The following is a 13,965-nucleotide window of genomic DNA, read 5'->3' on the forward strand; positions in this document are numbered from 1 at the left end:
AGAAAAAAGTGTGTTTTCTGTTTCACAGCTGTGGAGGGCATTCCCTCTCTTCCTATCCCAAGTTCATGCCCAGTTTACTACTCTTTCATTCAGTCTGTGGGAGATCACACCACTTTAGCCAACCACTGCCCCAGCACTCAAAACCAAAAAAAAAAAAACTTTTTTTTTTAATAGACAATGTGCACTTCGCTGGCCCTGTTTGCTGAGGGCCTTATTGTAATACCTGGCCCTTGGATGCTGTCATTTGCCTCCAAGGATGCTCAGTGGGACAGCAGGGTGGTTGCCTCCCTTCCTTTCCAAGAGTCAATGTAATCAAAGCAAAGGATCACAGGATTAGTGACAATGGAAAGGACCTGAGGAGGTCTTCATTCCAATCTCCTGCTCAACGTGGGTTTAGCAGTGAGGTCTGATCAGGTTATTCAGGCCTTTATCCAGTGTGGTCTTCAAAGTCTCCAGAGATGGAGACAGTGCAACCTCTCTAGTAGTCTCATTCCCACAAACTCACCAGCTTAGTGGCCTATGAGAAGACAGTGAGGCAAGCTGGGAAGAGAGTATGACTTTTAGGGTGGTAGGAAGCGCACATTCATAATCACAGAGGAGGGGGAAAGGTCCTTGAGCCACCTTACAGTTCTGAAGGGCCTTAGATAATCTAGCCTTTTGAAAGCTCTGCAACTTTCATTAATTAAAATATTACGCCTAATTTTTTATGTATCTATTATTTCCCATACAAAGTCATAATTGTTTTCCCTTTCTTCCCACAAATCCCTTATTTAGAATGAAACAGAAGTGGTACAAATGCTCCACTGGCTTTACGTGGGCTGGGATGCTCTGCAATAGAAACACACAGTACTCAAGGGCAGTATGTCCTGAAGTGGCTCTCAGCTCTCAAGATCAATGGTGAATGAAGAGTTCATTTTAATTCTTGAGCATTCTGCCTGGGGAAGTAAATCTAACGTCCAATTGATCATCAGCAACTGAAAAGCTCTGGTGCATATGTTTAAACATGTAGCCAGTCCTAAATAGTGATGTGTCACTGTCATAGCAGCATACCACTGACACTCAAGCATAGTCACTTGAAAAAGAAATCAGACAAAATGACTCTTTCAAATGAACTGACACACTAAACCACAAGTTCCAGGAAATGAAAACAAAACATCTACTATCTGCTATCCCATGGTACTGGGAACTGAAGAAAATACCACTCACAGCTCTGAACATCTTAGAGTTTAGCAATGGAATTACCAATTTTTGGAGTTTCTCTTAGGTACACCTTGTGCTGGACAGCTACAAACAGCATGAAAATGCAGTACATAGAATTGCTGACGGAGAAACATTGAGTTCAGTTCACAGTATCATGGCTCTACATAGGGAAGATGGTGCATTGTCCAATTGGGCATTCATACTGGAAATTATATCATGAAATTGGGCTGAGACACTACATCCCACGATTTCTATAACATCCTCAGGGACACAACATATTTAGGGTATATATATCAAGCTTTTGATAATTCCTTTCTTTGAGGAAATAATTTCTTCATAAATATAAATTTCAATGAGTATACATGTTCTTATATTTCAACTCTTAACTAGCACCATGGTCCTATACGGTACAAAAGTTTTCCTGATCAACCGGGAACGCGGCAACACAAGAAACTCAGAAAGCCATGCTAGACAATTAGTTCTTTAGATCTTGAAAAGTTAACAGTCAGAGAAATCAATCTAGAAATGTAAACAAAGCCCAAGGAAAAGCCTTAGACAAGAGGAATAATCTGCAAGTTTCCACTGTTAGAAACAATTTTCACTAAAGTCTACAAGGTATCACATAAGCATGCCAACTCAGTTAATGTCTGTTTTCTTTTCATCACATTTCCAGCTTGCTAACTTTAAGAGAAAACTTAATAATTTTCTTTCACTTAGACAAGAAAAAATACACAATGACTTCAAGGCTGAAAGCCTACATAATAATATCTAAGCCCAAGACAATTATTCCAGCCAAGTTGTGAACCTATGAAAATAACGGAGATATTATAATGAAACACTTATAACTTCACCATTGCAAGCAGCAAGACCATTAAAAAGAGAAGTGTAACAGACCCCTTTACCACAGCCATGAAGTCATATTGTTTTGTATATTATTAAGCATAGTTTTATGGCAGATATCATCAGACTGCCCATACAAAAATCATCACTTCACTGACATTCATATTCTTCCCTACTGACTCCAGACCAAAAATAAACTACAACGCATACTGAGAGACTGAAAAGACCTTGAATAAAATTTACTAACTGTGCAACACCTCGGACTTCGAAAATACACCAAAATGAAAACATCTTGAGATCAGCAATCCTGTAGAACCATCACCGATATTAACAATATTTTTACATAAAAAGTAAATCCTGCCTAGGACCGCATAAAATGCACAAAATGCACAGGGCTAGCAATATACAGCAATAAATAGCAGCCGTAAGACTCATTCAAATGTTGTGATGTACATGCAGTCATTAAGCAGCAAAAAAATGACTGCAGGAGCTCAAATTCAATATATTCTACACATTTCACCTCCATTAAAACTTGACGAAATAAGAATTTCATTTTCCATCACAAAAGAGTGAACCATACCTTTGCCTTCATGTCTACCACGTAATTTTCAGAACTCTGGTTCTCCTTGTGTTCGCCACATTGTCCAGATCCTTCTGATCCATTGGAAGCTGCAGCCTAAAGCGGGGGGAAACCAAATAAAGTAGTGAGATGTCCACTATAATTCTGTTATACTTAAATGTAAAGATTAGCATGCACATACAAGAAGGTAGCCTGAATTCAGATAAGTATCAGGTGGCTCATACACCAGATTGTCACCTCAATGTTTTGTCATGCAAAAATTTTGGGGTTTAATCTTATAGACACTTTCATGGAAGTCTATGAAATCTTAATAGGCTAAATCTACAAGATGATACTTATCAATCTCTAGTTGACTTCAGAAGGCATTCAAGGTGCTCTGCAACTCTCAGCATCAGAACATAGAGATAAGGAAGGACATCAGTGCCCTGCCAAAAAGGCCTGCGGACTGTAATGGGGTTCTCATCTGGAGTAGCTGCAGGAATACATCTCCTTATAGCACCAAGTGAATTACCTGGTTTGTTTTCTCATTTCTAATTCATAACATTCTCCTAAGTGACATATTTTTGAGAGGGTTTCATGCTTATGTAGTAGCCATATTTGCAATTCCTTTAAATACAAATGCTTTTTTTTATTACCTTTCCTTCATTTACACAGATTTCAATCTTGCATTGCTTACCAAAAACCTTCATAAAACACATAATATTTTTTCAAATAACATCTTTAATAGGAGATGTAGTAAAAGTCTATATTTGTTTTTTCAATTTCCCTGCTGGAAATTTGACATATTATTGTAGATTTTGCATTAAGACAAAAAATATTATAAATGGCATCTCTGTTTACAATGCTCTGCCCTGCAAAAATGTGCTTGAAGAGTTAGCTTCTGAATGAAACATGATGACTGCCACTAACTTGGACCTCAGAAAATTTCTGGGCGCTTTGCAACAGCACAAACAGGAAAGCAGAGTGAATGCAAACAGAGTACAGTGTCTTGTGTCTGTCAGCACTGAGCATCGCAGACACCACCAGTGATTTAGACCCACCCTCTTTCAGCCTGTGCACCAGGAGCGCAGTCAATTTTAACACAACAGGCAAGAAATTGTTAGCATTTTAAATAGACCAACATTTCCAGCACAACTTAGAAAACAACAAGCCAATGCCACAGAAACAGCCAAATCACATCCACATGTGCAAATGTTTTCTCTGATACTAGATTGTTTATTTAGGGCTCTGGCCAGGATAAGACTGAATGCTGGCCCCAATCCAGGCAACTACTTAGACACATACTTTTAACTTCACTGGAACCAATGGCATTAGTCTTGTGCTCCAGTAAAGAACGGGTTTAAATGTTGAATCAGGCCCAGCAGCTCAGCACCACATGGCGCTGAGCACACAGGACTCCATGCATGTCCTCTCTAGAGTTTTAGCTTCTCTAACATGCTTGCGGTTAGAGAACCATGCGTTCCTTCAGAGCGTTTCTTGTCACCAAAGGTTGTTGCATATCCCCCGTTTGTAATATGGAAGAGAGGAAGGGATAGCAAGACAACTATGCCAAAATCATGCAGGACAACAAGGAACTGAACCCAGGTCTTGCATCTTGCCTCAGAGCCTACAGAAAATCCAAGCAACTGCCTAAGTGTTTCTTTCACAAATGGAAAATTGGTTTTACAAGGAGCTAAAAAGCATATATAAAATTTTTCATTTCATCTCTGCTTTCTTTGAATACTTGACATAAGTGTTTTTCATTGTCATTATTTACAGACAACAATATAAACTATGCAAATCAAAATATTATTTGCTCTAATCATCAAGACCAAACTCTGCCCAGTCCTAAAGGAGCTAAGCTTCTGCAAATTCTCAAAGGGGGTTTGACAATTTTCAGCAGAAACTACAGACTGTATGGTAGCATTTATCAAGTGAGTGCAGCTCTAAAATTGGATAAGGAACTTTAGTTTGTTTATTTTTCACATATTTTTTTTGTCTTCAAATTTTTCACCATTAGCTGATTCCAAGACTTGGAAAGAACATAAAACAACGTCATAAAATGCTATGAAATGTTTCACTAGTTTTCCTTAGGGAAACAGGTCACAGATTAATTGTGAAGAGCAGCAAACCAAGGACATTAGGAGGGTACAAACAGCTCAAGTAAGAGTAATTGTCATAAATCTGAAACATCTCTCTGTTCCAACATATTAATGTTTAATAAGCATTAGGAGAACAATACATGGTTCCCGAACTTGAACAAAGTATACATTAGCAATCCATCTGAAAAACAATAGTCACTTAACTTCATGTTATGAAATAAACAGGACTGTATAATTCAACAGGCAAAAAGGATACTTGCTGCGTGTTGTGATAGATTTAGTAAAAACTAGCGTTCCTGGATCTGAGTTTTTTCTTATACTTGATTACATACAATCCTCCCTTTAGAGGCTAACCAGAAGGCTACGCTGTCTAAAATTATTTGTACACTTTATACCCAAAAGCTGCCTGCTCATGCAAAAGAAGTATTTTAGCAACACCTCATTATTCCCGAACCATGCCAGTCACCATGAGAAGCAGAACAGGCAGCCCGAGGGGGACTCAGTACGAATGCAGCAGAGCACGTGCACCGTGCTCATACATCTTTGTAGGAGGTTCTGGAAACAATGACTTCAAGCTTGAATTAAAACTACTGACAGAAGTCTAAATGTTTTCTCAGACCCCTGTATCTAGAAGGCTGGTAGTTGGAACAACTCTATCTTGCTCTTCACAGAAGAAAATATTATTCTCTTAAAGTTGCTCAGAGAAGGAGAAGAGATTTTACAAGCAAATGTTGCAAAAGCAGACTAAAACTTCATTTGGTAACTTTGCTCAGACGGATAGTAACCGTGAGAATCATAGCTCACATGCAATCTTCCAATTTTGTGTATAATTAATGCTATTCTGTTTAGATTGTAATTAACAGGGACTATTTAGACTGTAATCTCTTCAGGGCAATGACGCTCTCACTGTGCAAACTTACAGCATTATTTAAATGTTTATTAATAAAATAGTAATCAAATTAGCTACCTTGTTAATTTTATCTAATTTTAACAGTGCTCAAAGTTTTGCTGTGCTTATAACACATCTTCCCAGTAGCTTATTAGCACTTGCACAACAATTGTCACAGTCAACTGTCAACAAAATTCTTGCTGATAATTTTTTGCCAAAGTACACAGTTATGAATTACGAAAGACTTGTCACTGGTTCCACTTTCAGCAGGCAGCATGTTCCAGTTTATGTGTGAGCCAGCAACCAGCCATAAGGAGCATCTGCCCTCACAGGCAATAACAGCATATGGGGCTTCCAAGGTCTTCCTATAGCAGCCAACCCTCCAACAGTGGATGAATCCTCCAGTCTATTGTATGGCTCCAGATTTTATACCCAATATATCAACAGGAGGTACTTGTAACTATCCACAATAGTTACCACATGTTTACTTCTCAGAGAGAGTCCCAACATTGGGAATATAAAAGTTACAAAGAAATAAGAAACATCCACGTAAACATTATTCTGCTCTTCCAAGCTCTTGGATGTCACTGCCATGACTTTGAATTTATTTGCACACACACCTGTATGAGATATTTTCTAGGGCACATATATCACTTTGTGGCTAGAAAATGCTGATCAGCTTTGCAAAGCGACCAGGAGCGTTGGTGGGAGTGCTACAGCCCACAATCCTAAATAAACCTGCAACTGCCTTAGGGTTCAGAGAGTTAATGCAGCTTCTCCTACAGCTGGCTTAGGAAATGCTCTCCTATGTGCTTTTAGACAGAAATTTGAAACAAACTGATCTGGGACTTCTTTTGGTATTCTGCATCATGAATTGGTAGCTCTGCTCCAGTCCCATGAGAGACTGTAGATAAATGCCAGCCTGCCCTAAGTGATTTACATGAAGAAAGGAAAGGTATTAAAAAAAAAGTAATCTGTTAACTTTTAGGTGCCAATATCTGTCGGGAAATCTATCATCTTGGTAACCAAATCCTCCCAGGAACATACAGTGCTGAGAGATGCTGCTTTAATTTAATTAAGTTTTTCAAAAGTAAGCATTTTTTAAAAAAAATCATTAGAACATTTAAAAAGCTACAGGGGGAAAGTAAAATGCAACATAACATATGCTGAAATTATCCATTTTGCAGGACATTGATGTAAATTAATTCATTTAGCAGCTATGCTGGAGTAGGAAGCAACCCGAGCTGAACTGAGACGCACAGCAGGACACTGCTACCACCAAAGACCACGGCATACCTCTATGCCAGGGTACAGCCAACCCCACTTGTGCTCTGCTCAAGCCATGTGTGAACTAAAACTTGGACTCAAGTCAAGTTCCTCCTTTAAAAACGTGCCAGCAACAGCAAGAACGCCTTCTGTGTCTGTGATCCGGCCACCGAGGGCTGCACCTTTCTGCTGTACCTAGGCAGAGCTGACAGCTCTCCTAAATGTACCGTGAGCATCTCAGTTTCAGCTCCTGCTGCTGACAGTCTTGGACCACCAAAAAAAAAAAGTTATACATATTGGATAGTTGGTGGGAGACAAAGTATTGGGGACTTGAAGAGTTTTTCCTGCAATGCTATGCAGAGAAATAGTCTGAGAGACCATAAAATGTGCTTTCCTTTTTCTGTACCCTGCTAGTCCTATTTCTATGCCTCTTACAGTCCTTATTACAGGAAGAAATGTCATTCAACAAATTTTTTGGCAGAAATTAACTTTCACCGACATCACAGATGACTGAAAAACTCACACAATCCCAGGGCAGGCCATGCTAGAAACTAAAATCAGAAACACAATCCCACAGAAATCAGGCAGAGTTTCATTTTCCTCAGCTGGGCCTAAATTTCAGTCCAGAAATAATGGAGCAGAGCTCTCCTCTTGTCCACAAAATCCTTTAAAAAGAGATGTCTAAGCCTTTCTGAAGCCCTTTAGAAAAGCATGGTTCAGTATCCCCAGTCAAATGATTTAGTCGTCAGGAAGGATTTTGTTCTGTTTCCACATTAGGGTTTCTGGTTTGTTGTTTGGAGACGTCAGGGTTTGCTCCACATCACATCAGCTCAGTCTTTGCAGCTGTCTCAAGTCAGGGTGATGTTGCAGATTGCTATGAGGTCTCATGGCTAAGCCCTATATGAATGTCACCACAGTCCCTTCTGCACCAGTCTTCCCAATAGACCAGTAAGTGTGAATGGAGGGGGAAAAAATATATACATTCAGGCATGGATTTGACTGTACAAATTGCACCAGAAGTGTTTGATTTTTTTTTTTTAAAGTTACTGTATTTGAAAGTGAACATAAATATCACAATAATATTTATTTTACCCTGGTATTTTTATGATTCCACTTTAGCTAATATGGATTCAACCTTTCAGAAGATTTTATGACAGACTTAAAGAGTGTTAGAGCTCAGCAACAATTATGTGGCTGCGGGTTTGTGTTTCAGAAAGGTCAGGATCTGATTTAATGCAGCTCCACCCTCTCAAGCGCAAGTCTCGCTCGCAGTGTGTTTCTGGATGTCAGAATGTCACTACCGAACTTTGCATTTGCTTGTCCCCAGTACAGATTTGACCGCCTGTCTAAAAGCTGTCGTCCAAGCTACTCAGTAGTGGCTTCAGCAGGGCTAACACCAAGCCTGTACTCAAACCTGATCTGCCCAATTATCCATATCACATAATTTTCCAGTTGCACTGTCACTCCGGTCTGGGGCAAGACAACTGACTTTCCAGGCAGGAAATTCAGGCAGGGAGGAGACACTAGCTCATGCTTCAGCTTTTCTCCTCCCGGTCAGAGAGTTCAGATGAAGCTGGCTGGAGTCAGTTGGCTCCACAAACTCAAGCCTTGTGACTGACCAAAAGGCACACCCAGGAGCTTCATCTTGCTGATCCAGGCTCCATCTCCAGTGTCACTCAAGTAAAGCTTTATTTTCAAGCTGGGGTAACAAACCAAGGCACTCGCGTGTCTCCTTTTCCAGAGAGCAGAGAGTCCCTAAGGTCACACAGGGATGGACTCTGCCAAGTGCGATGGTCCATGCAGCAGGCAGGGACCACGGCACCGTGCAGCGACCAGAGTCCTTGCTAACACAAGCTTTGCAAGGGCTCAGTTTCTCCCCTGCTGAGACCTGGCACACCAAATACTGGTGGTTGGAAGGATCTGCTGACCCACGGCATGTGGCAAAGAGGAAGACTGAGCAAAAAGAGCATTGCAAAGATTAACCCTGCTGCAAGGATGAAGAGATAAGTGATTCACAGTTCAGCTGCATGAGAATGAGACTCAAAGCATGAGACTGGACAGATTGGTTAGTTTTCAGGCAAAGACCCAGCCTTGCTGTAGGTCGACACCAGGCAGCTATCCACATAAGAAATGGAGACAATTAACTTATGTATGGCTGAGTTCTTACCCGGATAGACTATTTTCCAAAACATTCTCAGCAACAGTGGTACCAAACGCTGTAGGGCAAATTCAGACACCTCTGAACATGAGAATGAATGAGATGAAAGCTTTAAACAAATATATGTGTTTCCCTCAGCTCACTGGGATTCAGTCAGATCCTGACACTCATTCTCCCTACACCTCTCAGCCATCAGCCTGCACTTTGCTGGGCACAAAAGATGAAATATGAAGAGTAATTTGGGATATTAAAGATCTACTTCTTTCAAATAAAGCAGAAGCTATTACTGAATTCTCCTGAAGGCTCAAGGAAAAGGACTAGAAAAATTAGAAGGCTGAACATAATTAATGAATGCTCATTTAGAATTGGCTATCATATAACATCTTGGAAGCTAAATTTACAGCTGAAGCAGGCAGGCTGTATGCAGAAACAGGGTCTGGAAACAGCTCCATGTGCACTGCATCAACCTGGGGGGAAAGATGGGGAAAGACACAGAGCTGTGGTTGCAGGGAGGTCCCTTCAAGCATGGAGCAATGACACCTGCCTAAAGCTCCTCTGAGCAGAAAGGTCAGCTGCAGCAAGAATAACACGATAAAGCACACTGTTTGACTCCAGTTGTGCCCATCTGCATACATCTTATTTATTAGCTTCAGCTGAGTCCCTCCACATTTAAGCCCATATTAGTGAAATCACAATCTTGCCCTGAAAATACAAGCAGACCACAGCTGGAAGCAAATGCAAATGCTTGGAAATAGAAAACAGAAAGCAAGTAATTAATTGTAAGAGAAAACATGACTAATTATTTTTAAATTAAATAATATTTGCATGATATTTTAATTAGCAAGGATAATGTTTATTTTACTTACGTAGAAGTTCTGGATACATAAATTCCAACCTACATATTTCAGTTGCCATAACAACTCAATACATTTATTCTCATGTGTCATTTTTCATTGCATCAGTGCAGCTTTTATTTTTTTAAACAACCAAAAAAAGCCCCAACTGCTTTGGTTGCTACGATAACACAATATTTTTTAATTGTTCTTTTCACATTTAATTCTTCTTGAAACCAATATACTTTCCCTCCAAAGATGTTCACAGCACAGTGTGGGAATTTCACTACCAATTCCAGGGCTCAGCGCTGGGTTTGCCAGAAATCCCAAGGATTTTTTGAGCCCTTTAGCTCACACTACTACTTCAGTGGTCCCCTTTAGGACACTAGTCATATGGCTTGAGGTCAAAATCTTAACAGGAGATCTACACAGTAACAGACCCCAGTTGGTGTATTTTCCCCTGAAAACCAGAAATTAATTAAATGAGCACTAGATTCTCCAGAAAAGTGCATCCTGTAGTAGAGTTGAGGCAGCAGTGGCAGCAAACAGCTGCAGAGACGCAAAACATTTAAGTAAATCACTGCAGTGCTTTCCAGGCCAGAAGGATATTACAGAGCAGTTTCCACATTTCATACACCCTGGTGTAGCACGTGATAAGCTAGACTTTGCCTTTATCCAGGAGAACTGATTCCTAAACTTTTGAGGCCTCCAAGGAGTTGCCTCAAACCTTTTTACAAATCAAGACAATCGAATGGATCATGGTGGGAGGAACAGAGAGGATGAGGGTGGCCTTTCTCCTCCGCACCTCCAGCTAGCTGTGTCACATAGCAGAGCCTGCTGTTGCACGTTCACCTTTCCCAGCTCTGCACCCCTGCAAATGGACCCATTTCAAATAAATTGCAATTACCTAACTGCTGATGTTGCATTTCTATCTGGTTCCCTGCAACAACCATAATGAGAGAGATTGTATTAATTAATAACAGTTATATTAAAGTGCAAGATGAGAAACTGCATGGTAACCATTGTTCCATACAGCCGGCATGGAGTCACCTCAGATTAGAGATAATAGGGCATTTATGAATGTAAGGTTAGAGGTTTTTGATGGATAAGAACAAGTACAATGCTCCTGTGGACTGCCTTGGCCTTTCAGGGCAGCTCTTCATTTACTGCTAACTATAATAGTCTCTACTTCGGTCAGGAGAGCTATGACCACTGCTTTCAGGGGACCGTATCCCTCTTGGTTCTCAGGAGAACAAGAGTGTGCACGTGTGATACCACGCATAGTTTAGGACAAGCTTTAGCACTATATTTTTGCTATTACAAGCTTCATCTTTTTTGTTTCTGATCGTACTATTCCTCATTATAAAAATTATATGTAATATGTTAGAGTAAGAAAAAAATAGATTTGTTAGAGTAAGAAAAAAAAGAAAAAATAGGAGAAATACTCAACAGTGCTAGATACTGCGTGATAACCTTGTAGGAAATACATTGAAATAAGAAGTCACTCAGATAATGTGATTGAATTCTGATTTATCCTTTGATACACTACAGCTCCGTAGCAAATCAAAGAACAGAATCCAGTCTCCTGTCTCCACCACTGGCCCACACAGTCTCTTCCTATTTACACACACCTTCAGAGAAATTACAGAGGAGGAAGCTACCCACATTTCACTTGAGATAAAATTTTGTGCCAGTTCTTGCCAGAAATGGTGAATTTAAGTCAGTCTACATAATAGCCGTAATAAAACCAGTCCCATTTTGAGAACAGGATATATCAAAGTGATACTTAGGAAGACCAGAGGTGTTTTACAATAATGCAAGGATATAAAGCCTGTATTAAAGACAAGAAAAGAGAAAAAAACCACAAAATCAAGACCCTGGACAATATTGTAATGACTTTTACTTCTCAAGATAGTTTTCCTTGAAGCATCCTAAACCTTGGTACAGAAGAATATTTGTTTCAGCCAGAGCCATAGGGAGGGGAAGTAAGCAGTGGCTGTCATTACAGTGGCAGGCTGCCTTGCTAAGTCATGGCTGCTAAGCTACACAGTCATATATACTCATGCTGACATGCAAAAATACTGCAGGCTAAACAAAATCTTCAGCAAAACACAGTGCTATCTCTTTTCATTCAGCTTCCCTCCTACAGAGCATTATAAAATGCTTCACACCAATATATATAAAAGGAAAAGGACTCAAAAGGTAAGTTAAGCAGAATGACTCAGGTCATTAAACTGCAGAATTTGTCATCACTCTCCCTAAATGTTGATAAACAGGCAACGACGTGAAGTGAAAGGGAAAACAAATATTCCCCAAATGCTTCGCAGAAGGTTAGGCCTCCACACATCTGCCAGACAATTTCCTTTGTGATAACTGTCATGAGCTAAACACTGGATAAGAAACTGCCACTGCCTAATGGAGATAGGGCAGAAACTTCCGCTTTCACATGAGGACCTCAAGAACTATCAACACTAGACACTGAGCAAGATGATTAAAAAATTATGGACTGTACAGGGATTTCAGTTCCTGTGAGCTTGTGGCTGTAGAAGCACAGAAGTGTCAGGACAGTTGTAACTGCATTAAACAAACATTCCTGTCAACTGCATCATGAGAAAAAGAGCAAATGCCTCATGTCCTAGGTAATGCCAAGGGTGGTAGGGAGAAAGTCTCCTAGTCCATGTAATGCTTCTTCCATGCACTCTACCTTATGCAGCCAATGCAGTTCCTACAGGGACCAGGAATCCTCCACAGGTGCCAGCTGAAGCTGACAGTTCTTTACTTGAGAAACAGTGCCCTTGTCACAGCTCACTGACACCGAGGTCCAGATGACGCTATCAGGAGAGCCTGGATGAAGCAATAAATCCAGTCTCATGAAAACTGTCTCTGACTCTGCAACACCCCATGCTAAAGTTGTCTGCAACTTTATGCATTTGAGAGCTTAGATAAGTCTTTCTCCTTTTTGTGGGAATGTATCTACCATCGAGGTGGCTGGCTTGGGTAGAGATGTACATATAGGCTTGTAGGAATATCAGATCAAAAACCTATTTGTAAATATTTTCACTTTCGATGGATATTTGCTTGAAACATCCCCAATCATCTTTATGCACTGGTTACTCTACAACCTCAATTCACATTAACAGGGGCTCAAATTCCAATTCTGGTTGTATTCAGAAGCCTCATAAAAACATTGATGTTTGTTAATGTCAACAGTACACAGCTCTGTGCGCTCTTCTTCGTACGTAGCCCATTCTCTAAAACCTATTGCATTATTACTACCAGGTCAGCTTTGCGTTTCACTAGCTTATAACAAAGCTGAAGTTAAGCAAGATCATCATCTCGACACTTTTTGTGCAGTACTTAGTAAAACAGGGTTCACAAGAGGTAACCCTAAAAGAGATGGCCAATTCTAATATTGCACTGTTAAAGGCTATTGGCAAAAATGCAGTTTCTACTATTAAGACAAATATTTGCAATCAGTGATGTAATTTCAGAGTTTTGAAACATCACAATGCTTGTTTTCTTACCTATGGTTAACTAGGAACCCTTTTCCATATATCTGTGACCAACCACCCAATCACAATTCACAAAGACAATCCAAGCCTTTGCCGTCTTTTGGCTGGGCTGCAACAAAACACTGTGAAGCTCGCACAAAGCCTCTTGTTTTTCCAAGTTCACTACAATTTGAACACTCCCCTCTGCTCAGCATTGAGCAAGGACGTCAGATCAGTCCTCCCCTCTCTGTGATGGCTCTCCGTAGAGCAAAGCATCAATATAAGGGGATCTTCGGTCCCTGTCCAAGGGTAAGGCGATAATCACAAATAGCAAGTGAAGAGCAATATATGACAGTTCTAATCCTCAAAAGTAACAGAAGTGTCCACTGTGAGTTCAAAGATGTGAACTAGGGCACATGCCCTAGGTGAGAACAAAAGCAAGGAAGCCAATTAAGAAATAAAGTGATACTGAATTAAGAAATATCCTTAATGAATACACCCATAACTGCAGAACATGGACTGTTTCAGGCAACAATGTAGTCAGCATCCTGAATACTGAAAGCTCTAGTTACAGGCTTGTTGCTGACCCTGGGAGCATTTACTGTCAAAATAGTACAAGATATCTCA

General features: G+C 40.2%; 1 protein-coding gene across 1 annotated transcript in view; it reads right to left on the reverse strand.

Moving 5' to 3' along the window:
- Positions 1-2,620: 2,620 nt before the first annotated feature.
- Positions 2,621-13,965, reverse strand: part of LOC104165869 (disks large 1 tumor suppressor protein-like) — a gene marked incomplete at its 3' end in the record, with an annotated part of 54,002 nt that continues 42,657 nt past the window's right edge. The window contains exon 3 of the mRNA XM_009705631.1: positions 2,621-2,716. Within this exon, the coding sequence (XP_009703933.1) occupies positions 2,621-2,716 (96 nt within the window). The remainder of the gene's footprint in view (positions 2,717-13,965) is intronic.

The sequence above is a fragment of the Cariama cristata genome, unplaced genomic scaffold, assembly GCF_000690535.1.
Source record: "Cariama cristata isolate BGI_N322 unplaced genomic scaffold, ASM69053v1 scaffold8600, whole genome shotgun sequence".
Lineage (NCBI taxonomy): Eukaryota > Metazoa > Chordata > Aves > Cariamiformes > Cariamidae > Cariama > Cariama cristata.